The sequence below is a fragment of the Oncorhynchus mykiss genome, chromosome 14 (genome assembly GCF_057628025.1).
Source record: "Oncorhynchus mykiss isolate SJ-2025 chromosome 14, ASM5762802v1, whole genome shotgun sequence".
Taxonomy (NCBI): domain Eukaryota; kingdom Metazoa; phylum Chordata; class Actinopteri; order Salmoniformes; family Salmonidae; genus Oncorhynchus; species Oncorhynchus mykiss.
This window is the reverse complement of record NC_143035.1, coordinates 43,827,458-43,852,312: the sequence shown is the minus strand read 5'-3', so window position 1 is coordinate 43,852,312 and position 24,855 is coordinate 43,827,458. Positions and strand designations below refer to the sequence as shown.

Sequence of the window (24,855 nt, the reverse complement as noted above, 5' to 3'; positions counted from 1 at the left end):
AAGCACGCTATAACATATTTAACTAACGCAAATCATACTGAATCCTAGAAGAGGCTTGGTCATATTCAGTGGTAAAGTGGTAGATAAACAATGTCATAAAGAGATGGGGCAACACTAAACCATAGAATTGGGAGTCAAACTCATTACCACACACTTCAACCGTCTATCAGATCCCCTCACAAGAAACAGATGCCTCACAAGCCCTCAACTGGCAGCATCATTAAATAATACCCAACAAAACACTAGTCTCAACGTCAAGAGCAAAGACGCGTCTCCGGGATGCTGACCTTCTAGGCAGAGCTGCTAAGAAAAAGACATATCTCAGACTGGCCAATAATTTTTTTTTATTTAGATGGGCAAAATAACACCGACACTGGACAGAGGAACTCTGCCTAGAAGGCCAGCATCCCAGAGTCGCCTCTTCACTGTTGACTTTGAGACTGGTGTTTTGAGCATACTATTTAATGACGCTGCCAGTTGAGGACTTGTGAGGTGTCTGTTTCTGAAACTAGACACTCTAATGTACTTGTCCTCTTGCTCAGATGTGCACCAGGGCCTCCCATTCCTCTTTCTATTCTGGTTAAAGCCAGTTTGTGCTGTTCTGTGAAGGGAGTAGTACACAGCGTTGTACGACATCTTCAGTTTCTTGGCAATTTCTCGCATGGAATAGCCTTCATTTCTCAGAACAAAAATAGACTGAGTTTTCAGCTGTGCTAACATAATTGCAAAACGGTTTTCTAATGATCAATTAGCCTTTTAAAATGATCAACTTGGATTAGCTAACACATCATGCCATTGGAACATAGGAGTGATGGTTGCTGATAATGAGCATCTGTACGCCTATGTAGATTTTACATAAAACATCTACAATAGTAATTTACAACATTAACAATGTCTACACTGTATTTCTGATCAATTTGATGTTATTTTTATGGACAAAAACAAGGACATTTCTACGTGACCCCAAACTTTTGAACGGTAGTGTACATGCTTTTCTTTTCCAAGTACACAACAGTTGATTCAAAACTCTTACGTGAAGGACTCAGCTAGGATACTGATATGCTTCCTTAGCGGGAGGAGGTGAGAACACTCCTCGATTCGCCTACTAACTAATTGAATCTCTCCTCGACCATTTGACCACATTTCTGGGTCAGGGAGGAGAGAGGAGAGGACGTACTTTTGTAAAATTGAGAATCTCCCCATTGCTCCCACTAGAGATCCACTGAGACCTATAACCACACACTGTCTTCCGATGGAGTAAACCACTTATACACTAATGATGTTTGTATAATAATGCTCATTACTGTAATGTTGCTGTTGGTCCTGGGTGCCAGTCAGCCTGAGTGTCCCTACCTCCCCCTCCCTGGGATGTATAACTGTATAACAGTTGTCTCTCTGTAAGACTGAGTTGTAACTGAATTATCACTTTCCACAACAGAAAACTGGTTTCTCATTTCCTCTGTATCTGCTACTCCATGACCTAACATCCTCTAAGTACTGTAGCCAACACACAGCAACTCATTAAGAGGAAATGTCCTTCTGACCACTTGAATCCCGGCCAGAAGGTTGTGTTGTATTCGGACCAGGTCAGAAGGTTGTGTTGTACCCAGCCCAAGCCAGAAGGTTGTGTTGTACTCGGACCAGGTCAGAAGATTGTGTTGTACCCAGCCCAAGCCAGAAGGTTGTGTTGTACCCGGACCAGGTCAGAAGGTTGTGTTGTACCCAGCCCAAGCCAGAAGGTTGTGTTGTACTCGGACCAGGTCAGAAGGTTGTGTTGTACCCAGCCCAAGCCAGAAGGTTGTGTTGTACTCGGACCAGGTCAGAAGGTTGTGTTGTACCCAGCCCAAGCCAGAAGGTTGTGTTGTACTCGGACCAGGTCAGAAGGTTGTGTTGTACTCGGACCAGGTCAGAAGGTTGTGTTGTACCCAGCCCAAGCCAGAAGGTTGTGTTGTACCTGGACCAGGTCAAAAGCTAAGTAGGATAAATACCGGCTGAGCAGAACACCATGTCAACAACCTTACTGTGCTGCAAAGTGCAAAAACTGCCAATCTGTTTTAATGTCCTGTTGGTATTTAGTTTCCTGACACAAAAATAAGCCAGACAATCAGAATAAAAAATGTATCTTTGGCTGGACAGATTTCACAGTTAAATATTTTATGTATTTACTGCATTGCCTTTGTAGGGTAGTTAAGTTAAGTGGAGGACATACAGGGCAACATGCCAAAGACCTAATCATGAGAACACAATATGAGGAGATGTCCCATATCTGATCTGGATATTCAGTGTTGGAGTGTTCTCACCCCTCTGCCAAAGTTAGAACAAAATGTATGTTTAAGACGGCGTTTGCATTGAGATTGATAGTACCAGGATCAGTGTTGCAACATGTTGTGTGCAGCCAAGGGGTAACATGGTACCAGTGGCGCTACCAGGAGGTAATGTGGTACCAGTGGAGCTACCAGGAGGTAATGTGGTGCTACCAGGGGGTAATGTGGTGGCAGGAGGTAATGTGGTGCCAGTGGAGATATCAGGGGGTAATATGATGGAAATGGAGCTACCAGAGGTAATGTGGTGCCAGTGGAGCTACCAGGAGGTAATGTGGTAGCAGTGTAGCTACCAGGGGGTAATTTGTTAGCAGTGGAGCTACCAGGAGGTAATGTGGTAGCAGTGGAGCTACCAGGGGGTAATGTGGTGGCAGTGGAGCTACCAGGGGGTAATGTGGTGGCAGTGGAGTTACCAGGGGGTAATGTGGTGCCAGTGGTGGTACAAGGGGTTAATGTTGCTGCAGTGGTGCTACAAGGGGGGTAATGAGGTGGCAGTAGAGCTACCAGGGGGTAATGAGGTGGCAGTAGAGCTACCAGGGGGTAATGTGGTGCCAGTACAGTTACCAGGGGGTAATATGGTGGCAGTAGAGCTACCAGGGGGTAATGTGGTGCCAGTAGAGTTACCAGGGGGTGATGTGGTGCCAGTAGAGTTACCAGGGGGTGATGTTGTGCCAGGAGAGTTACCAGGGGGTAATGTGGTGCCAGTAGAGCTACCAGGGGGTAATGTGGTGCCAGTAGAGCTACCAGGGGGTGATGTGGTGCCAGTAGAGTTACCAGGGGGTGATGTTGTGCCAGTAGAGTTACCAGGGGGTAATGTGGTGCCAGTAGAGCTACCAGGGGGTAATGTGGTGCCAGTAGAGTTACCAGGGGGTAATGTGGTGCCAGTAGAGTTACCAGGGGGTGATGTGATGCCAGTAGAGTTACCAGGGGGTGATGTGGTGCCAGTAGAGTTACCAGGGGTTATGTGGTGGCAGTGTAGCTGAGAACACACCTGAGACCTGTTAACTACCATAACTAATGCCTAGGCTTTTTCTGAGTGGGCAGATGCAGTTTTGAGTTTCATGGATGACGTCGGTTCAATAGACAGACAGACAGACAGAATGAAGAAACGGGTTAATCTGGTTTAAATACATTACCATATGGTGTGAAGAGGCTGACTGGCTGCTTGACAGACTGACTGACTTTCTGACTGGCTGGCTGTCTTCTTTACTGACAGACTGGCTGACTGGATAGCTGGCTGCTTGAATGGCTGACTGGCTGACTGACTGGCTGCTTGACTCGCTAACTGGCTGGCTGCTTGACTGGTTGACTGACTGACTGGTTGACTGGCTGGCAAAGGGAGGGAGGGGACATCCATAAAGATATTTACAGTAAATTGATGATGCCCTCACACACTGGACATCTTGTCTTTTCATTCTTCTTCTCTAGAAGTGTGTGTTGCAGGAGATTATTGACATGGGATTATCTGCTATAATAACAGATGCTGAGGTCATCATCAATTTACTGTAAAGAACTTTATTGATGTTACTGTGTGGTCTCGCTCCCTCCAACAGGCATCATCACTCAACATTATTACAACAAAAACACAGAGAGTCCGAGAAAACATGTGAGAGCGAAAGTGTGTGTGTGTGTGTGTGTGTGTGTGTGAGAGAGAGAGAGAGAGAGAGAGAGGAGTCTGAGTGTATCCCACAGCAGCAGTACTCAGAGGCTGAAGCAGAGCAGCAGGTTCTGTCATCTATCAGGCAATATTCTGCAGGTTACGGTAAGAAACTCTCTGTTTATATGAACAAACCTCTGTATACGGAATGGAATTAAATGAGTTACTTCATATTTACCATTGATTGAGCTGCCCTTCTTGAACAGACAGACAGACAGACAGACAGACAGACAGACATACAGACAGACAACAAAGATGTGTTCAGATGATGATATCTGATTGGTGGTTTTACAGCAGAGAGCATAACCCTGTTGATATCTAATTGGTGGTTATACAGCAATGTGGCAACGTGTCATTTTACTATCATATGTTGAACAATGTTGAACATACTTTTACTGTCTGTCTATAATGCTGAACTGTGGCCCTTCACACCTATGTACGATACCAAGACTTGTCTGTCTGTCTGTCTGTCTGTCTGTCTGTCTGTCTGTCTGTCTGTCTGTCTTATCCTCCCTTATTCTGCTGAACCTCTCTCTTTCTCTCTCTCTCAGCCTCTCTTATCCTCCCTTATTCTGCTGAACCTCTCTCTTTCTCTCTCTCTCTCTCATCCTCCCTTATTTTGCTGAACCTCTCTCTTTCTCTCTTTCTCTCTCTCTCTCTCAGCCTCCCTTATCCTGCTGGACCTCTCAAACTGAACCTCTCTTGAGGAGGGAGAAGAACCATCTTCAGTATTGTTTTGAAAATATAAATCCCTTGTACAACCGGGAAAGGTAGGTCATTGTTCAGGCCATAATGTTCCCTACATAATGATACAAACATGACATGTTCTCCTTGAAATAGAGATAAGTTATTCACAAAGGGGAAAATACACAGGGAGAGAAGATGTGTATTGGGTACGGTCTGCCAAATGCTAGGCATTTGGAATTGGCCTGGTCTTTCATGAGCACACGTCCATACACTAGTGAGCAGAACCCTGCTGATATCTGATTGGTGGTTTTACAGCAGAGAGCAAAACTCTGTTATCAGAGAGCTGGAGCTGAACTCAGACCTTAGAGTGGCAATCAGCAGTTGCTGCATCCATTTTTGGACATAAAAATTAATGATACTGTATATTCCCTTTGATTCTTGAAGAATATAACTTATAAGTGCCTCATGAGCTTAGTTCTACAATCGTACCTCATCAGAACCCAAAATATTAGCTTGTTTTACTCCAATGTTTATAAACAAAAGCAAATGTAAAGACATCTATATAGTCTCAACATATTGTTAAACCTATACTGTTGATATCATGGTCAGTCCTTGCATCCATACCTGTGTCTTTGAATTTGATAGTGATTCCATTTCTCCAGGCCCATCCCCCTGCTTTTTACTGAAACAGTGTTGGGGAGACGGCTTTGTTATTGTTTCAACTAATGATTGGCGCTTTAAGAATGTTACGAAAAATTGTTAGCTTTGCTAGTAAGGTGCTAGGGATCAAGCAGTCAGGTCTGGAGGACATTTATTTAGGTGCTAGGGGGTCAAGCAGTCAGGTCTGGAGGTCATTTATGAAGGTGCTAGGGGTCAAGCAGTCAGGTCTGGAGGTCATTTATGAAGGTGCTAGGGGTCAAACAGTCAGGTCTGGAGGGAATTTTTGATAGAAAAAGCCCACAAGGTATTGATGGAACCAAGACATTCTCTTTACCAGGAGTTGGAGCTAGTCCCTGTAGAGGAACATTCCAGGGTACCAGAGCATAAAATAAATAACATTAACATTGAAGTTAAACTACCAGGAGGACCAGTGCTCTGGACAATAGCTAACATTGTAGTTAAACTACCAGTTGGACCAGTGTTCTGGACTACAGCTAACATTGTAGTTAAACTACCAGGAAGACCAGTGTTCTGGACTACAGCTAACATTGTAGTTAAACTACCAGGAGGACCAGTGTTCTGGACGACAGCTAACATTATAGTTAAACTACCAGGAGGACCAGTGTTCTGGACAATAGATAATATTGTAGTTAAACTACCAGGAAGACCAGTGTTCTGAACTACAGCTAACATTGTAGTTAAACTACCAGTTGGACCAGTGTTCTGGACTACAGCTAACATTGTAGTTAAACTACCAGGAGGACCAGTGTTCTGGACTACAGCTAACATTGTAGTTAAACTACCAGGAGGACCAGTGTTCTGGACTACAGCTAACATTGTAGGTAAACTACCAGGAGAACCAGTGTTCTGGACAACAGCTAACATTGTAGTTAAACTACCAGTTGGACCAGTGTTCTGGACAATAGCTAATATTGTAGTGAAACTACCAGGAAGACCAGTGTTCTGAACTACAGCTAACATTGTAGTTAAACTACCAGTTGGACCAGTGTTCTGGACTACAGCTAACATTGTAGTTAAACTACCAGGAGGACCAGTGTTCTGGACTACAGCTAACATTGTAGTTAAACTACCAGGAGGACCAGTGTTCTGGACTACAGCTAACATTGCAGTTAACTACCAGGAGAACCATTGTTCTGGACAACAGCTAACATTGTAGTTAAACTACCAGTTGGACCAGTGTTCTGGACTACAGCTAACATTGTAGTTAAACTACCAGGATGACCAGTGTTCTGGACTACAGCTAACATTGTAGTTAAACTACCAGTTGGACCAGTGTTCTGGCCTCCAGCTAACATCGTAGTTAAACTACCAGAAGGACCAGTGTTCTGGACTACAGACACATTGTAGTTAAACTACCAGGAGGACCAGTGTTCTGGACTACAGCTAACATTGTAGTTGAACTACCAGGAGGACCAGTGTTCTGGACTACAGCTAACATTGTAGTTAAACTACCAGGAGGACCAGTGTTCTGGCCTACGGCTAACATTGTAGTTAAACTACCAGAAGGACCAGTGTTCTGGACTACAGACACATTGTAGTTAAACTACCAGGAGGACCAGTGTTCTGGACTACAGCTAACATTGTAGTTGAACTACCAGGAGGACCAGTGTTCTGGACTACAGCTAACATTGAAGTTGACAGTGTCCTGTCGTGTATAGTTCATGTAGTGGACAGATGATCATTGATCTCTCAGTACACTTTCTACAAGTTTTTACAATATTTGTCTTATTATCTTATTATGTTATTATTATGTTATTATGTTTTCCCTATGAACCCTTGTCAACTGCAACGACTTGGGGAATATTTACAGGGGAGAGGAAGGATAATGAATGAGACAGTTGTAAGCTGGTGATGATTAGGTAGCCATGATCGTATGCGGGCCAGTTTGGGAATTTAGCTAGTACACCAGGGTTAACGCCTCTACTCTTACAATACGTGCCATGGGATCTTTAGTGACCACAGAGAGTCAGGACAACCGCTTAACGCCCATCCGAAAGACTGCACCCTACACAGGGCAATGTCCCCAATCACTGCCCTAGGATATGTTTCTTTAGACCAGAAATAGTACCACCTACTGGCCCTTCAACACCACTTCCAGCAGCTTCTGGTCTCCCATCTAGAAACTGGCCCTCCAACACCACTTCCAGAAGCTTCTGGTCTCTCATCTAGAAATTGGCGCTCCAACACCACTTCTAGCAGCTTCTGGTCTCTCATCTAGAAATTGGCGCTCCAGCACCACTTCTAGCAGCTTCTGGTCTCCCATCTAGAGACTGGCCCTCCAACACCACTTCCAGAAGCTTCTGGTCTCCCATCTAGAAACGGGCCCTCCAACACCACTTCCAAAAGCTTCTGGTCTCCCATCTAGAAACTGGCCCTCCAACACCACTTCCAGAAGCTTCTGGTCTCCCATCTAGAGTCTGGCCCTCCAACACCACTTCCAGAAGCTTCTGGTCTCCCATCTTGAAACTGGCCCTCCAACACCACTTTCAGCAGCTTCTGGTTTCACATCTAGAGACTGGCCCTCCAACACCACTACCAGCAGCATCTGGTTTCCCATCTAGAGACTGGCCTTCCAACACCACTACCAGCAGCATCTGGTTTCCCATCTAGAGACTGGCCCTTCAACACCACTACCATCAGCATCCGGTCTCCCATCTAGAGACTGTGGTGGAAATATATAGTCAATCATATTTCTCAAATACTGGAGCCTGTGAGTTCAAATAGACTTTTATTACAGCATAATAAAAGTCGAGCTGGTTCAGTCTTGGCACGTACTTGTTATACATTCTTCCTCGTTACGTCACACCAATAGTAACTCCTCTTAATGACTCCTCCCCTCTGGCATTTAGCCACCGTTATCTTATTGCCTTGCATTCATTTTAGTTTGGTTTCATATTAGGGCATGGAAACTGTAGAGCCACACCATTAGTTCAAAAATACAGACATGTACTCGCCTTAAGACAGCTTCATGCATGTAGGACCATAGCAACAGTCCAAATTAGGCCATAACACCGTTACAGGAATAACCAGTCGTGTCCACACCCCAGACAGGTGCATGTCTAATGGTGTCTAATGACCCAGAGCACATATAGAGTGCACCCATCTTACTAGCTCTTCTACAATTAATAATTAACATACATGGTCTGGACAATTCTCAATAAGACTGACCAGGACCAAGCCAGCAGTGGTATGGGTGGTATGCTGCTGGGGATAGGGTGCAGATCTAAATACTTGAAGCACTTTCACTTCTCTGACCTGCTGGATATTTGTATAACTTCACTTGGTAACCTTTTTGGCAGAAACTTCAGTCACGAGACGTCATGTTCATACACATATTAGACACACACGCATGGGCGCACACACACACAAACAGGATGTTTGTCAGTGTCTTATATTTCCCAGCCAGTTAGTGACAAGCTTAACTGTAATCTTAGAGGTGAAATCAATTGAAAAGTGAAGTGATGTGTTTGACATAGCTACTAGCAGGATGTTTTTCAGCTGGTACTGACAGAACAGTCCTGACCCAATAACTGATATTGACAGAACGTAAAAGTTCTGACGCAATAGCTGGTACTGTCAGAACAGTCCTGACCCAATAGCTGGTACTGACAGAACAGTCCTGACCCAATAGCTGGTACTGTCAGAACAGTCCTGACCCAATACCTTGTACTGTCAGAACAGTCCTGACCAATAGCTGGTACTGTCAGAACAGTCCTGAACCAATAGCTGGTACTGTCAGAACAGTCCTAACCAATAGCTGGTACTGACAGAACATACAGTTCTGACCCAAATGCTGGTACTGTGAGAACAGTCCTGACCCAATAGCTGGTACTGTCAGAACAGTCCTGACCCAATAGCTGGTACTGACAGAACAGTCCTGACCCAATAGCTGGTACTGCCAGAACAGTCCTGACCCAATAGTTGGTACTGACAGAACAGTCCTGACCCAATAGCTGGTACTGACAGAACATAACAGTTCTGAACCAATAGCTGGTACTGACAGAACATAACAGTCCTGACCCAATAGCTGGTACTAACAGAACATAACAGTCCTGACCCAGTAGCTGGTACTGTCAGAACAGTCCTGACCAATAGCTGGTACTGTCAGAACAGTCCTGAACCAATAGCTGGTACTGTCAGAACAGTCCTAACCAATAGCTGGTACTGACAGAACATACAGTTCTGACCCAAATGCTGGTACTGTGAGAACAGTCCTGACCCAATAGCTGGTACTGACAGAACATAACAGTTCTGAACCAATAGCTGGTACTGACAGAACATAACAGTCCTGACCCAATAGCTGGTTCTGACAGAACATAACAGTCCTGACCCAATAGCTGGTACTAACAGAACATAACAGTCCTGACCCAGTAGCTGGTACTGTCAGAACAGTCCTGACCAATAGCTGGTACTGTCAGAACAGTCCTGAACCAATAGCTGGTACTGTCAGAACAGTCCTAACCAATAGCTGGTACTGACAGAACATACAGTTCTGACCCAAATGCTGGTACTGTGAGAACAGTCCTGACCCAATAGCTGGTACTGACAGAACATAACAGTTCTGAACCAATAGCTGGTACTGACAGAACATAACAGTCCTGACCCAATAGCTGGTTCTGACAGAACATAACAGTCCTGACCCAATAGCTGGTACTGACAGAACATAACAGTCCTGACCCAATAGCTGGTACTGTCAGAACAGTCCTGACCCAATAGCTGGTACTGACAGAACAGTCCTGACCCAATAGCTGGTACTGCCAGAACAGTCCTGACCCAAATGCTGGTACTGTGAGAACAGTCCTGACCCAATAGCTGGTACTGACAGAACATAACAGTTCTGAACCAATAGCTGGTACTGACAGAACATAACAGTCCTGACCCAATAGCTGGTTCTGACAGAACATAACAGTCCTGACCCAATAGCTGGTACTAACAGAACATAACAGTCCTGACCCAGTAGCTGGTACTGTCAGAACAGTCCTGACCAATAGCTGGTACTGTCAGAACAGTCCTGAACCAATAGCTGGTACTGTCAGAACAGTCCTAACCAATAGCTGGTACTGACAGAACATACAGTTCTGACCCAAATGCTGGTACTGTGAGAACAGTCCTGACCCAATAGCTGGTACTGACAGAACATAACAGTTCTGAACCAATAGCTGGTACTGACAGAACATAACAGTCCTGACCCAATAGCTGGTTCTGACAGAACATAACAGTCCTGACCCAATAGCTGGTACTAACAGAACATAACAGTCCTGACCCAATTACTGGGACTGTCAGAACAGTCCTGACCCAATAACTGTTATCTTATTGTCTGCAGCAGGGAGGGTTAGGATGTTCTGTGGTATTCTCTGCAGCAGGGAGAGTTAAAGCCAATTTATGCTTTATCCCGGAGCGTAGTTTCAGTGGCTAGGTGTGGATTGTGTGACGCAATTGCGAAGGCCCCAGAGTCATCCTGAGGCTAAATCCAGCTCCATACCGCATCGCCGAGTGCCTCTAAAATTTTGTAACAATGTGGAGGGCTCTGTTGGTGTTCTGTGGAATCTCTTCTCCTGAGAACGGAAGGAAAATCAACAGAAAATTATCAGATTAGTATCTGCTTCATAAACAGCAAAGCTTTACGACAAACAAAGCTTAGATAACACATGTTTTGTAGGTTGCCATCAAAGCAAAAATAAAACTACTCTGTATTACTGTAGTACTGGAAGGCTTCCTGGTTCTGCCCTAGTACGGGATTCCTTGAAAACTCCTCCAATGTTCTTTTCTTTCATGCAGGGGCGTACCTGAACTCTGTAGAAAAGTGTTTTCTTTCATGTAGTGCAGAGGCGTACCTGAACTCTGTAGAAATGTGTTTTCTTCTCTTCTCATACTTTCTGGCTGTTTTCCTCTCTTTTTATACTGTCTGTCTGTCTTCCTCTCTTTTTATACTGTCTGTCTGTGTGTTCCAGACATGCATCTAGCGGAGTTTGACAACGTGACTCTGAGGGACAACACTACCAACTGTCTGTCTATCGATGACTTCCGTAACCAGGTAACCATATCTGTCTGTCTGCCTGCCTGTCTGCCCCCCGCTCCCCCTTTCGTCCATGCATCACGCAAAGGGTGGATGCCCGCTCATTGATATACTTCTATGCTATGGGAAAGCTGTGCAATGAGAGAGATTGATTGGTTAGTGGTATCTAACAGAAGCAGTGTGTTACAAGGTACAGCATAGTACAGGGAGAGCTCTGCAGTGCTGATTTATGACATCTGAATGTGCGTCAAATGGCAACAAGATCATATTGTACAGCAATTTCAACAGGTAACATGTTTGAAGTAACCCTGGATCAACCCTGGATTGTAAACTGTCATGGTCAAAACATATTGATACAACAGTAGCTAAAATGGGGAGAAGTCTGTCCATAATAAAGCGTTGCTATACCTTCTTAACAGCACAATACACACGGTAGGTCCTACAGGCCCTAGTTTTGTCTCACCTGGACTACTGTTCAGTCGTGTGGTCAGGTGCCTCAAAGAGGGACTTAGGAAAACTGCAATTTGCTCAGAACAGGGCAGCTAGGCTGGCCCTTGGATGTACACAGAGAGCTAATATTAATAATATGCATGTCAATTTCTCCTGGCTCAAAGTGGAGGAGAGATTGACTTCATCACTACTTGTATTTATGAGAGGTATTGACATGTTGAATGCACCAAGCTGTCTGTTTGAGCTGCTGGCGTACAGCTTGGACACCCATGCATACCCCACAAGACATGTCACCAGAGGTCTCTTCACAGTCCCCAAGTCCAGAACAGACTATGGGAGGTGCACAGTACTACATAGAGCCATGACTACATGGAACTCTATTCCACATCAAATAACTGATGCAAGCAGTAGAATCAGATTTTAAAAAACAGATACAAATACCTTCTGAACAGCAGGGACTGTGAAGAAACACAAACGTAGGCACAGACACATGTATACACACACACGATAACATATGCACTATACACACATGTACACACAGATTTTGTTGTGTAGATATGTGGTAGTGGTGGAGTAGGAGCCTGAGGACACACAGTGTGTTATGAAATCTGTGAATGTACTGTAATGTTTTGGAAAAACAACTTTAATTTTGCTGGACCCCAGGAAGAGTAATGGGGATCTTATGGGGATCCATAATAAAATCAAATACAAATTAAGCCGGTGACTGATGTGGTAAACTCCTCAATGCCTTCGGATGAATCCCGGAACATATTAAAGTCTGTACTAGCGAAACAGTCCTGTAGCTTAGCATCCGCTTATTCAGATTACTTCCTTATTGTGCGCGTCACTGGAATTTCCTGTTTGAGTCTTTGGTTGTGAGCGGGAATAAGGAGTATAGAGCTATAGACAGATTTTCCAAATGCAGAGCTTTGTATGCATTTTATTTATTTTTATTTTTTAACTTCACCTTTATTTAACCAGGTAGGCTAGATGAGAACAAGTTCTCATTTGCAACTGCGACCTGGCCAAGATAAAGCATAGCAGTGTGAACAGACAACAACACAGAGTTACACATGGAGTAAACAATAAACAAGTCAATAACACAGTAGGAAAAAAAAAGAGTCTATATACATTGTGTGCAAAAGGCATGAGGAGGTAGGCGAATAATTACAATTTAGCAGATTAATACCGGAGTGATAAATGATCAGATGGTCATGTGCAGGTAGAGATACTGGTGTGCAAAAGAGCAGAAAAGTAAATAAATAAAAACAGTATGGGGATGAGGTAGGTAAATTGGGTGGGCTATATACCGATGGACTATGTACAGCTGCAGCGATCGGTTAGCTGCTCAGATAGCAGATGTTTAAAGTTGGTGAGGGAGATAAAAGTCTCCAACTTCAGCGATTTTTGCAATTCGTTCCAGTCACAGGCAGCAGAGAGAAAGGAAGGCGGCCACATGAGGTGTTGGCTTTGGGGATGATCAGTGAGATACACCTGCTGGAGCTCGAGCTACGGGTGGGTGTTGCCATCGTGACCAGTGAACTGAGATAAAAAACCGAGGCTGCTGAGTCTGGTGATAAGAATATGGTGATTGACTGAGTGAAAAGCCTTGGCCAGGTCGATGAAGACGGCTGCACAGTACTGTTGAGTGTGGTCTTAGTGCCAGCGTCGGTTAGTGGTGGTAAATAAATAGCTATGAAAAATATAGATAACTTTCTTGCTAAATAATATGATCTACATCTTTTCATGAGTTATTCTGACTCAGGCGAGGAGATCCTTGAGACTTCTTTAATTTTAGAGATTGTGCACCAACTGTTGGTAACAAGATACGCACCCCCCCCCCCCCCCCCCCCTTGAGCCCGAGGCTTCCATTCGGTCCAGCTAGATGTATATTATCCATGTCATTGATCAGCCACGACTCCGAGAAATATATCAGTTCTTCAGGTACCATTGATAGGAATGGATCTCATCCAGTTTGTTCTCCAGTGATTTGTACGTTCACCAATAGAAAGGAGGGTAGAGGAGGTTTATTTACTCACCGAAGTCCAGTACCAGTCAACAGTGGGGACACACCTACTCATTGAATGGTTTTTCTTTATTTTTACTATTGTAGAATAATAGTGAAGACATCAAAAGTTACCTTTGCTGCAGAGGATAAGTTCATTATAGTTATTAACTGCACCTCAGATTTCAGCCCAAATAAATGTTTCGCAGAGTTGAAGTAACAGACACATCTCAACATCAGCTGTTCAGAGGAGACTGCGTGAATCAGGCCTTCATGGTTGAATTGCTGCAAAGAAACCACTACTAAAGGACACTAATAATAAGAAGAGACTTTCTTGGGCCAAGAAACACAAACAATGGACAGTGTAAATCTGTCCTTTGGTCTGATGAGTCCAAATTTGAGATTTTTGGTTCCAACTGTCGTGTCTTTGTGAGACGCAGAGTGGGTGAATGGATGATCTCAACAGGAGTGGATCCCACCATGAAGCACAGAGTAGGAGGTGTGATGGTGCTTTGCTGGTGACACTTGGTGATTTATTTAGAATTCTAGGCACACTTAATCAGCATGACTACCACAGCATTTTGCAGTGATACGCCATCCCATCTGATTTGCGCTTAGTGGGACTGTCATTTGTTTTTCAACAGGACGATAACCCAAAACACACCTCTAGGCTCTGTAAAGTTGGAGACTTTTATCTCCCTCACCAACTTTAAACATCTGCTATCTGAGCAGTTAACCGATCGCTGCAGCTGTACATAGTCCATCGGTATATAGCCCACCCAATTTACCTCATCCCCATACTGTTTTTATTTACTTTTCTGCTCTTTTGCACACCAGTATCTCTACCTGCACATGTTCATCTGATCATTTATCTCTCCAGTGTTAATCTCTTGAAACTAAGGGGCACTATTTTCATTTTTGAAAACCCTAACCCGTTCCCAAAGTAAACGGGCTATTTTGTCAGGACAAGATGCTAGAATATGCATATCATAGACAGCTTAGGATAGAAAACACTCTAAAGTTTCCAAAACTGTAAAAATATTGTCTGTGAGTCTAACAGAACCGATATTGCAGGCGAAAGCCTGAGAAAAATCCAATCAGGAAGTGACTCATGTTTTGAAAGCTCTGCATTCCGATGCGTCCCTATTGAGCAGTGAATGGGCTATCAACCAGATTCGTTTTTCTACGTATTCCCCAATGTGTCTACATCATTTTGACGTAGTTTCACGCCTTTATGTTCAAGAATGAGCGTAAACGACTACATTATGTATGTATTATTATGTGAGGGCTCTCAGAGTAATTATTGTGTAATAGACAGAGGTAGCTATTTTTCCTCCCGGTCTTACTGAAAATACAGCTGTCCCGGGTGATATATTATTGAATAGATATTTGAAAAACACCTTGAGGATTGATTATAAACAACGTTTGCCATGTTTCTGTCGATATTATGGAGCTAATTTGGAATCTTTTTCGACGTTGTTGTGACTGCAATTTCCGGTCGAATTCTCAGCCAAACGTGAAGTACTAACGGAGTTATTTCGGCTACAAAAATAATCTTTATGGAACAAAGGAACATTTGCTATCTAACTGGGAGTCTCGTGAGTGAAAACATCCGAAGCTCATCCAAGGTAAACGATTTAATTTGATTGCTTTTCTGATTTTCGTGACCAGGTTGCCTGCTGCTAGCTAGGCATAATGCTATGCTAGGCTATCGATAAACTTACACAAATGCTTGTCTTGCTTTGGCTGTAAAGCATAATTTCAAAATTTGAGATGACAGGGTGATTAACAAAAGGCTAAGCTGTGTTTCAATATATTTCACTTGTGATTTCATGAATATGAATATTTTCTAGTAATATTTTTTGTCCGTTGCATTATGCTAATTAGTGTCAGTTGATGACAATTCTCCCGGATCCGGGAGAGGGAGTTTCTGCTATATTGTAATTATTCACTCCTATGGCCTATTTATTGCCTACCTCCTCATGCCTTTTACACACAATGTATATAGATTATTTTTTTCTACTATGTTATTGACTTGTTTATTGTTTATTGTTTACTCCATGTGTAACTCTGTGTTGTTGTCTGTTCACACTGCTATGCTTTATCTTGACCAGGTCGCAGTTGCAAATGAGAACTTGTTCTCAACTAGCCTACCTGGTTAAACAAAGGTGAAATAAAAATAAAAAATAAATAAAAAGGCTATTTGACCAAGAAGGAGAGTGATGGAGTGCTGAATCAGATGACCTGGCCTCCACAATCACCCGACCTCAACCCAATTGAAATGGTTTTGCAATGATTTGGACCGCAGAGTGCTCAGCATGTGGAATGGTTAGACCAGATGCTGCTGGAAGTGGTCTCGGAGGGCCAGTAGTAGGTACTCTTTCCTCTGGTCTAAAGAAACAGTGGTCTAAGTGCAGCTGTGCCTCTAGAGATTCAGGGTTCGAGTACAGGCTCTGTCGCAGTCGGTCGTGCCTGGGAGACCCATGGGGCGGCGCACAATTGGTCCAGTGTAGTCTGGGTTAGGGAAGGTTTTGGCCGGAAGAGATGTCCTTGTCCCATCACGCACTAGCGACTCCTGTGGGTGGCCGGGCGCAGTGCATGCTGACACGGTCGCCATGTGTACGGTGTTTCCTCTGACACATTGATGCGGCTGGCATTGTGTCAAGAAGCAGAGCGGCTTGGTTGGGTTGTATTTCGGAGGAAACGCGGCTCTCAACCGTTGTCTCTCCCGAGTCTGTACGGGACAGGTAAACAGGTAAATCTACTGTATGTGTTACCAGGTGTATTCAAATCCAAATTGTATTAGTCACATGTGCCGTATATGACAGGTAAACGCTTACAGTGAAATGCTTACCTACGAGACCCTAACCAAAAATGCAGTTAAAAAAATAAGAATAAGAATAAGAAATCAAGTAATTAAAGAGCAGCAGTAAAATAACAATGTACAGGGGGTACCGGTACATAGTCAATGTGCGGGGACACCAGTTAGTTGAGGTAATATGTACATGTGGGTAGAGTGACTATGCATAGATGATAACAACAGAGAGTAGCAGCAGTGTAAAAGAGGGGAAGCAATGCAAATAGTCTGAGTAGCCATTTGATTAGATGTTCAGGAGCCTTATTGCTCTGAGGTAGAAGCTTTTTCGAAGGCTTGGCGCTCCGGTATCGCTTGCCATGCGGTAGCAGAGAGAACAGTCTATGACTAGGGTGGCTGGAGTATTTGACAATATTGAGGGCCTTCTTCTGACACCGCCTGGTGTAGAGGTCCTGGATGAGAGGAAGCTTGTGATGTACTGGGCCGTACGCACCTCAGTGATGTACTGGGCCGTACGCACTACCCTCTGTTGTGCCTTGTGGTCGGAGGCCGAGCAGTTGCCATACCAGGCAGTGATGCAACCAGTCAGGATGCTCTCGATGGTGCAGCTGTAGAACCTTTTGCGGATCTGAGGACCCATGCTAAATCTTTTCAGTCTCCTGAGGGTGAATAGGTTTTTTCGTGCCCTCTTCAAGACTGTCTTGGTGTGATTTGACCAAATATATTTATTTAAAAAAAAAAGTTTTTATGTCTGTTGTCCCCAGCCGCTAACTCAGGCTCTGTGTGTAGTTAACCGACCCTCTCTGCCCATTCATCCCCATTTGACCTGTTGTTGTTTTAGCTGATTAGCTGTTGTTGTCTCACCCGTTGCTGTCTTAGCTAGCTCTCCAAATCAACACCTGTGGTTACTTTATGCCTTGCTGTATGTCTCTCTCATATGTCAATATGCCTTGTATACTGTTGTTTAGGTTAGTTATCATTGTTTTAGTTTACAATGGAGCCCCTAGTCCCACTCATTATACATCGGATACCTCCTTTGTCCCATCTCCCACACATGCGGTGACCTCACCCATTATAACCAGCTGATCCAGAGATACAACCTCTCTTATCATCACTCAGTGCCTGGGCTTACCTCCGCTGTACCCGCACCCCACCATACCCCTGTCTGCACATTATGCCCTGAATATATTCTACCATGCCCAGAAATATGCACCTTTTATTCTTTGTCCCCAACGCTCTAGGCAACCAGTTTTGATAGCCTTTAGCCGTACCCTCATCCTACTCCTCCTATGTTCCTCGGGTGATGTGGAGGTAAACCCAGGCCCTGCGTGTCCCCAGGCACCCTCATTTGTTGACTTCTGTGATAAAAAAAACCTTGATTTCATGCATGTCAACATCAGAAGCCTCCTCCCTAAGTTTGTTTTACTCACTGCTTTAGCACACTCCGCCAACCCTGATGTCCTTGCCGTGTCTGAATCCTGGCTTAGGAAGGCCACCAACAATTCTGAGATTTCCATACCCAGCTACAACATTTTCCATCAAGATAGAACAGCCAAAGGAGGAGGAGTTGCAATCTACTGCAGAGATAGCCTGCAAAGTTCTGTCATACTTTCCAGGTCTATACCCAAACAGTTTGAACTTCTAATTTTAAAAATTAACCCTCTCCAGAAATAAGTCTCTCACTGTTGCCGCTTATTATAGACCCCCCTCCGCACCCAGCTGTGCCCTGGACACCATTTGTGAATTGATCACCCCCCATCTAGCTTCAGAGTTTGTTCTGTTAGGCGACCTAAACTGGGATATGCTTAACACTCCGGCAGTCCTACAATCTAAGCTAGATGCCCTCAATCTCACACAAATCATCAAGGAACCCACCAGGTACAACCCTAAATCCATAAACATGGGCACCCTCATAGATATTATCCTGACCAACTTGCCCTCCAAATACACCTCCGCTGTTTTCAATCAAGATCTCAGCGATCACTGCCTCATTGGCTGTGTCCGCTATGGGGCGGTCAAACGATCACCCCTCATCACTGTCAAACGCTCCCTAAAACACTTCTGCAAGCAGGCCTTTCCAATCGACCTGGTATCCTGGAAGGAAATTGACCTCATGCCGTCAGTCGAGGATGCCTGGTCATTCTTTAAAAGTAATTTCCTCACCATCTTAGATAAGCATGCCCCGTTCAAAAAATGCAGGACCAAGAAAAGATATAGCCCTTGGTTCACTCCAGACCTGACTGCCCTTGACCAGCACAAAAGCATCCTGTGGTAGACTGCAATAGCATCGAATAGTCCCCAAAATATGCAACTGTTCAGAGAAGTCAGGAACCAATACACGCAGTTAGTCAGGAAAGCAAACGCTAGCTTTTTCAAGCAGGGTCCTGTGGCTCTACCTCCAAAAAGTTTTGGGACACTGTAAAGTCCATGGAGAACAAGAGCAGCTCCTCCCAGCTGCCAACTGCACTGAGGCTAGATAACACTGTCACCACTGATAAATTCATGATAATCGAACATTTCAATAAGCATTTCTCAACGGCTGGCCATGCCTTCCTCCTGGCTACTCCAACCCCGGCCAACAGCTACGTCTCCCCTGCAGCTATTCGCCCAAGCCTTCCCAGCTTCTCCTTCACCCAAATATTAGAAAAGATTCTTGCCAGTTAGTCAGCTCATGCTCGGAGTTCACGTCCTGGTATTCCGTCTGGCCTTGTGAATGTTGACCTGTTTAAAGGTCTTACATCGGCTGCGGAGAGCGCGATCACATAGTCTTCCGGAACAGCTGGTGCTCTCATGCATGTTTCAGTGTTATATGCCTCGAAGCGAGCGTAGAGCTAGTTTAGTTTGTCTGGTAGGCTTGTGTGACTGGGCAGCTCTCGCCTGTGCTTCCCTTTGTAATCTGCAATGGTTTGCAAGCCCTGCCACATTCTACGTTCTGTCTGTAACCAGGTGTATCTACTGTATGTGTTACCAGGTGTTTTCTACTGTCTGTCTGTAACCAGGTGTATCTATGTGTTACCAGGTGTATTCTACTGTCTGTCTGTAACCAAGTGTATCTGTGTGTTACCAGGTGTACTCTGTCTGTAACCAGGTATCTATGTTTTAACAGGTGCATTCTACTGTCTGTAACCAGGTGTTTGTCTCTCCAGGTGTACTCTACGGTGTACTCTATCATCACGGTGTTCGGCCTGGCCGGTAATGGTTTCGCCCTGTTGGTTCTGGTTAAAACGTTCCGTCAGCGTTCTGCGTTCCACATCTACATGTTGAACCTGGCCGTGTCCGACCTGCTGTGTGTCTCCACGCTGCCGCTACGGGTCCTCTACTACGTTAATAAGGTAGGACTATTTCTACTTCTTGTTTTTTGGGGGGTTGTGCTCTGTAACATCGTTTTGGACGAACTCAGTCAAAGGTGAGTTGTCGACAAGCGCATTTCACTTGACTTTTACAGATAATTTACTTCGGGAGAAATTGCCTTTTAAAAGGCACATTGCCGACAAAGCACCTTTGAATGAATCCAGGTCTTTGAGATGCTATTAAAATAGATTTGTTGTTTTTGACCTTCTCCCTCAGGGTCAGTGGAACCTGGGAGACTTCCTGTGCAGGGTTTCGTCCTATGCCCTCTACGTGAACCTCTACTGCAGTGTGTTCTTCATGACCGCCATGTCCGTCACACGCTTCCTCGCCATCGTGTTTCCCGTGCAGAACCTGCGCCTGGTCTCAGAGCGTCGCGCCCGTCTGGTGTGTGTCTGTATCTGGGTGTTCATCTGCACTGTCTCCTCCCCCTTCCTCATGACTGGTCAGCACCTTGACCCAGCCACCAATAAGACCAAGTGCTTCGAGCCTCCAGAGCGCAGCACAGGGGGCGGGCTTAGCAAGCTCATCATGCTCAACTACTTCTCATTGGTCGTGGGCTTCGTGCTTCCTTTCTTGGTCATCCTGCTGTGCTATGCCGGGATTATCCGGGCTCTGCTGTCACGGCAACACACTGCGCAGCGCCAGAAGGGGGCAGGGTCTAAGGCCATCAGAATGATTGTCATAGTGATGCTAGCATTCCTGCTGTGCTTCATGCCATACCACGTCCAACGCTCCGTCCACCTCAGCTTCCTGTCCCAGACTGCCACTTCCTGTTCGGAGCTGGTGTACATGCAGAAGAGTGTGGTGGTGACACTCTGTCTGGCTGCCTCCAACTCCTGCTTCGACCCCTTGCTCTACTTCTTCTCTGGAGAGGGCTTCAGACGACGCCTGTCAACCTTCAGGTCCACTAGCAGGACACAGAGACAACCGGCCACAGAGACAGGGGCACAGCCACCGTTAGGGAGGGGAACACGCTTTGAGTGAGTGAGTGAGTGAGAGGGGCACACGAGCCTAAGATCACGATGCACAATGTCAAGCTCTGTTTTTCATGGTTTGGGCTATGCCCCTTAGTTCTAGTAAAGGGAAATCTTAACGCTACAGCATACAATGACATTCTAGACAATTCTGTAGTTCCAACTTCGTGGCAACAGTTTGGGGAAGGCCTTTTCCTGTTTCAGCATGACAATGCCCCTATGCACAATGCATATGGAGTTGGTACCCCTTTGCTGCAATATTGACCTCAACTCTTCTGGGAAATCTTTCCACTAGAACATTGCTTGCTTGCTTCCATTCAGCCACAAGAGCATTAGTGAGGTTTGGCACTGATGTTGGGCTATTAGGCCTGGCTCGCAGTCGGCGTTCTAATTCATCCCAAAGATGTTCGATGGGGTTGAGGTCAGGACTCTGTGCAGGCCAGTCAAGTTCTTCCACACTGATCTCGACAAACCATTTCTTTATGGGCGTAGCTTTGTGCACCGGGGCATTGTCATGCTGAAACAGGGAATGGCCTTCCCCAAACTAAGTTGGAAGCACAGAATTGTCTAGAATGTAATTGTATGCTGTAGCATTAAGATTTCCATCTCTGGAACTAAGTGGTCTAGCTCGAACCATGAAAAACAACAAATTATTCCTCCTCCCCCAAACTTTACAGTTGGCACTATGCATTGGGGCAGGTAGCGTTCTCCTGGCACCCGCCAAACCCTGATTCATCCGTCGGACTGCCAGATGGTGAAGCGTGTTTTCTTGCGCCTACCTAGGTCAAATTCTAGATGGCAGATTAAAACAAGGCTATACCCTCCATAAAGTGACCATTGGACTTAAAAAATGGCTGATTGACTAACAGTTTTTGTTAAATTTATAATTTCAAATCGGCCTCACGTGCACATTTCTGTCCGTTAAGAAACAACGATGTGCTACCTTTTGGTAGCATTTCGGACAATGCTAAACTATTTTTTAGCTGAAACTCAGAGTTCTAACACTGGGTCAGTTGCTTTTAACAACACCATGCTGCCAGTCATAAGAAGTGTATGGAACAAACCAAGAGTATTGTATATAGATAGCTTCGATACCACCATATAGCTGAGGTTAATCAATACATTTAAAGAGATATTTTGATTAGCTAGGTAGCTAAATAGCTAATGCTACCTAGCTAGCATTAGCTTGCTTGTACAAAGTCCAGCAGCTAGCCTCTGTAGCTAGCTATCACCAGTCAGCAGAACGCTAGCTAGCAAACAAAGAGGCAAATAAATGTAGCTAGCCGATGAATGTGCTAGCTAACATAATGTTATACCAGTCAAGTGAGAGCTAACATTGGCTAGGTAGTTAACCAATAAGTAGGGAACGCTAGCTAGCAAGCTATATTTTGCCAATAAGATTTTTCACATAATGCTGAAATCATCTTGTGTAAACTGCTGATCTAGACACTTACATGTAACCAGAGCACAAACAAAGATGCACAAATAAATTAGCTAATGTCCTTGGCTGCTATTATAGCCAATTAACTTTAGCTAGCTAAGTAACCTTAGCCAATGTAGACTTAACATTAGCTAACGTGTATGGCCAGTTCTTGCACGACAATATATCATACTTTCTTAGACAAAACATTACTATTTAGTTAATGTTAGTTACGTTAAGTCTAAAACCACCAAACTTTGGGAAACTACCATACTTATAGCCAGCAGCATACCACCCTGCATACCACTGCTGGCTTGCTTCTTAAGCTAAGCAGGTTTGGTCCTGGTCAGTCCCTGGATGGGAGACCAGATGCTGCTGGAAGTGGTGTTGGAGGGCCAGTAGGAGGCACTCTTTCCTCTGGTCTAAAAATGTCTCAATTCCTGAGGGGGTGCTGTCTTTCAGATGGGATGTTAAACGGGTCTCCTGACTCTACGCTCATTAAAGAGCCCATAGCACTTATCGTAAGAGTAGGGGTGTTAACCCTGGTGTCCTGGCTAAATTCCCAATCTGGCCATCACAGTCACCCAGTTTTAAATTGTCTCATTCATCCCCCTCCACTCCACTGTAACTATTTCCCAGGTTGTTGCTGCAAATGAGAATGTGTTCTGAGACATCTTACCTGGTAAAATAACAGATAAATAAAAATACTCATCATGTTTATTTGCATTGCGCATTGCACTGATCAAGCTATGGTAATGTCAGACAGGACTAACATTGCCGAACCTCATGCCACATTTCTTAAGAAGAACCAAGACCACAACACAAACCATAGCCAAGAAAACAAATGGGTTTGTTGAGATATAGTAAGTTAGCTGCATAAAATTAAGAACCCCAAACGCACATGTAAACCGAACCTCAGTTGTGCATGCTTACCAGACTGACAGCATTGCTGTTTCAAACATTTGTCGAATAAATGACAGCTCCGGCATAAACTCCCTCTCCTGCCGTCTATACATTTATAATCCAAATGTGTGCTGACTGATCAACTTAGGTGTCAAATTCCTTTTCAGTGTGTTCACAGAAAATCTGAAATCGCTACCCGCAAGTAAAACATAGTCAGGGGACTCCACACACTGCACCAGGTTAAAATAACAATATCAGAATCATTGCTTGGTGACTTGCTGTCTACCAGCCTGATCTCATAGACTAGACGTAATATAGTAAACATAGTCAGGGGGCTCCACACACTGCACCAGGTTAAAACATCAGAATCATTGCTTGGTGACTTGCTGTGTACCAGCCTGGTCTCCTCCCACTGGAACATCCAACTCCTCCACTGTGTGATGTCAGAGTTGACCACCGTTCTCTCTGAGAACATTCTGATGACTACCTCCAAATCAGCTCTCATCTGACGCACCAGGGCTGTCCCCTTTGTGTGGCCCAAGTAATTTCCACCGAGTTTGATGAATATGACATACTCACAGTCACATTTTGCCTTGGCGAGAAATAATATTTCAGAACTCTTCCATTGAACAGCTAATCCACATTTCTCGCTCCTGTAGTCATCCAGCCAGATACATTGTGTAATCTCTCCTGTAGTCATCTAGTCAGCCACATTGTGTAATCACATAGTAAACATTCACTTCAGTTTGTGTTTCCTTGCTCTCGCCAATTTGCTTCAAGCAATGATCAAATCAAATCAAATGTATTTATATAGAGCTTCGTACATCAGTTGATATCTCAAAGTGCTGTACAGAACCCAAGCCTAAAACCCCAAACAGCAAGCAATGCAGGTGTAGAAGCAGGGTGGCTAGGAAAAACTCCCTAGAAAGGCCAAAACCTAGGAAGAAACCTAGAGAGGAACCAGGCTATGAGGGGTGGCCAGTCCTCTTCTGGCTGTGCCGTGTGGAGATTATAACAGAACATGACCAAGATGTTCAAATGTTCATAAATGACCAGCATGGTCAAATAATAATAATCACAGTAGTGGTCGAGGGTGCAGCAAGTCAGTACCTCAGGAGTAAATGTCAGTTGGCTTTTCATAGCCGATCATTCAGAGTATCTCTGCCGCTCCTGCTGTCTCTAGAGAGTTGAAAACAGCAGGTCTGGGACAGGCAGCACGTCCGGTGAACAGGCCAGGGTTCCATAGTCGCAGGCAGAACAGTTAAAACTGGAGCAGCAGCACGGCCAGGGATACTGGGGACAGCAAGGAGTCATCATGCCAGGTAGTCCTGAGGCATGGTCCTAGGGCTCAGGTCCTACGAGAGAGAGAAAGAAAGAGGGAAAGAAAGAGAATTGGAGAGAGCATACTTAAATTCACACAGAACACTGAATAAGACAGGAGAAGTACTCCAGATATAACAAACTGACCCTACCCCCTGACACATAAACTACTGCAGCATAAATACTGGAGGCTGAGAGAGGAGGGGTCAGGAGACACTGTGTCCCCATCCAATGATACCCCCGACAGGGCCAAAC

The 24,855-nt window shown here is 44.7% G+C and overlaps 1 protein-coding gene across 3 annotated transcripts in view; it reads left to right on the top strand.

The window, feature by feature from the left end:
- Window positions 1-3,892: 3,892 nt before the first annotated feature.
- Window positions 3,893-24,855, top strand: part of LOC110513618 (cysteinyl leukotriene receptor 1) — a 235,722-nt gene continuing 214,759 nt past the window's right edge. Inside the window, exons 1-5 of one of the 3 annotated variants that reach the window (XR_016486403.1) lie at window positions 3,893-4,083; window positions 4,642-4,748; window positions 11,298-11,380; window positions 19,779-19,964; window positions 20,200-24,632. Coding sequence is in view for 2 of the 3 variants with exons in the window: in XM_021593388.3 (XP_021449063.1) it covers window positions 11,300-11,380; window positions 19,779-19,964; window positions 20,200-20,967 (1,035 nt within the window). In the remaining variant the exon portion in view is untranslated. Of the gene's footprint in view, window positions 4,084-4,234; window positions 4,749-11,297; window positions 11,381-19,778; window positions 19,965-20,199; window positions 24,633-24,855 lie in introns of those variants that run through there. The other 2 variants (XM_090198963.1, XM_021593388.3) reach the window with 2 other exon arrangements.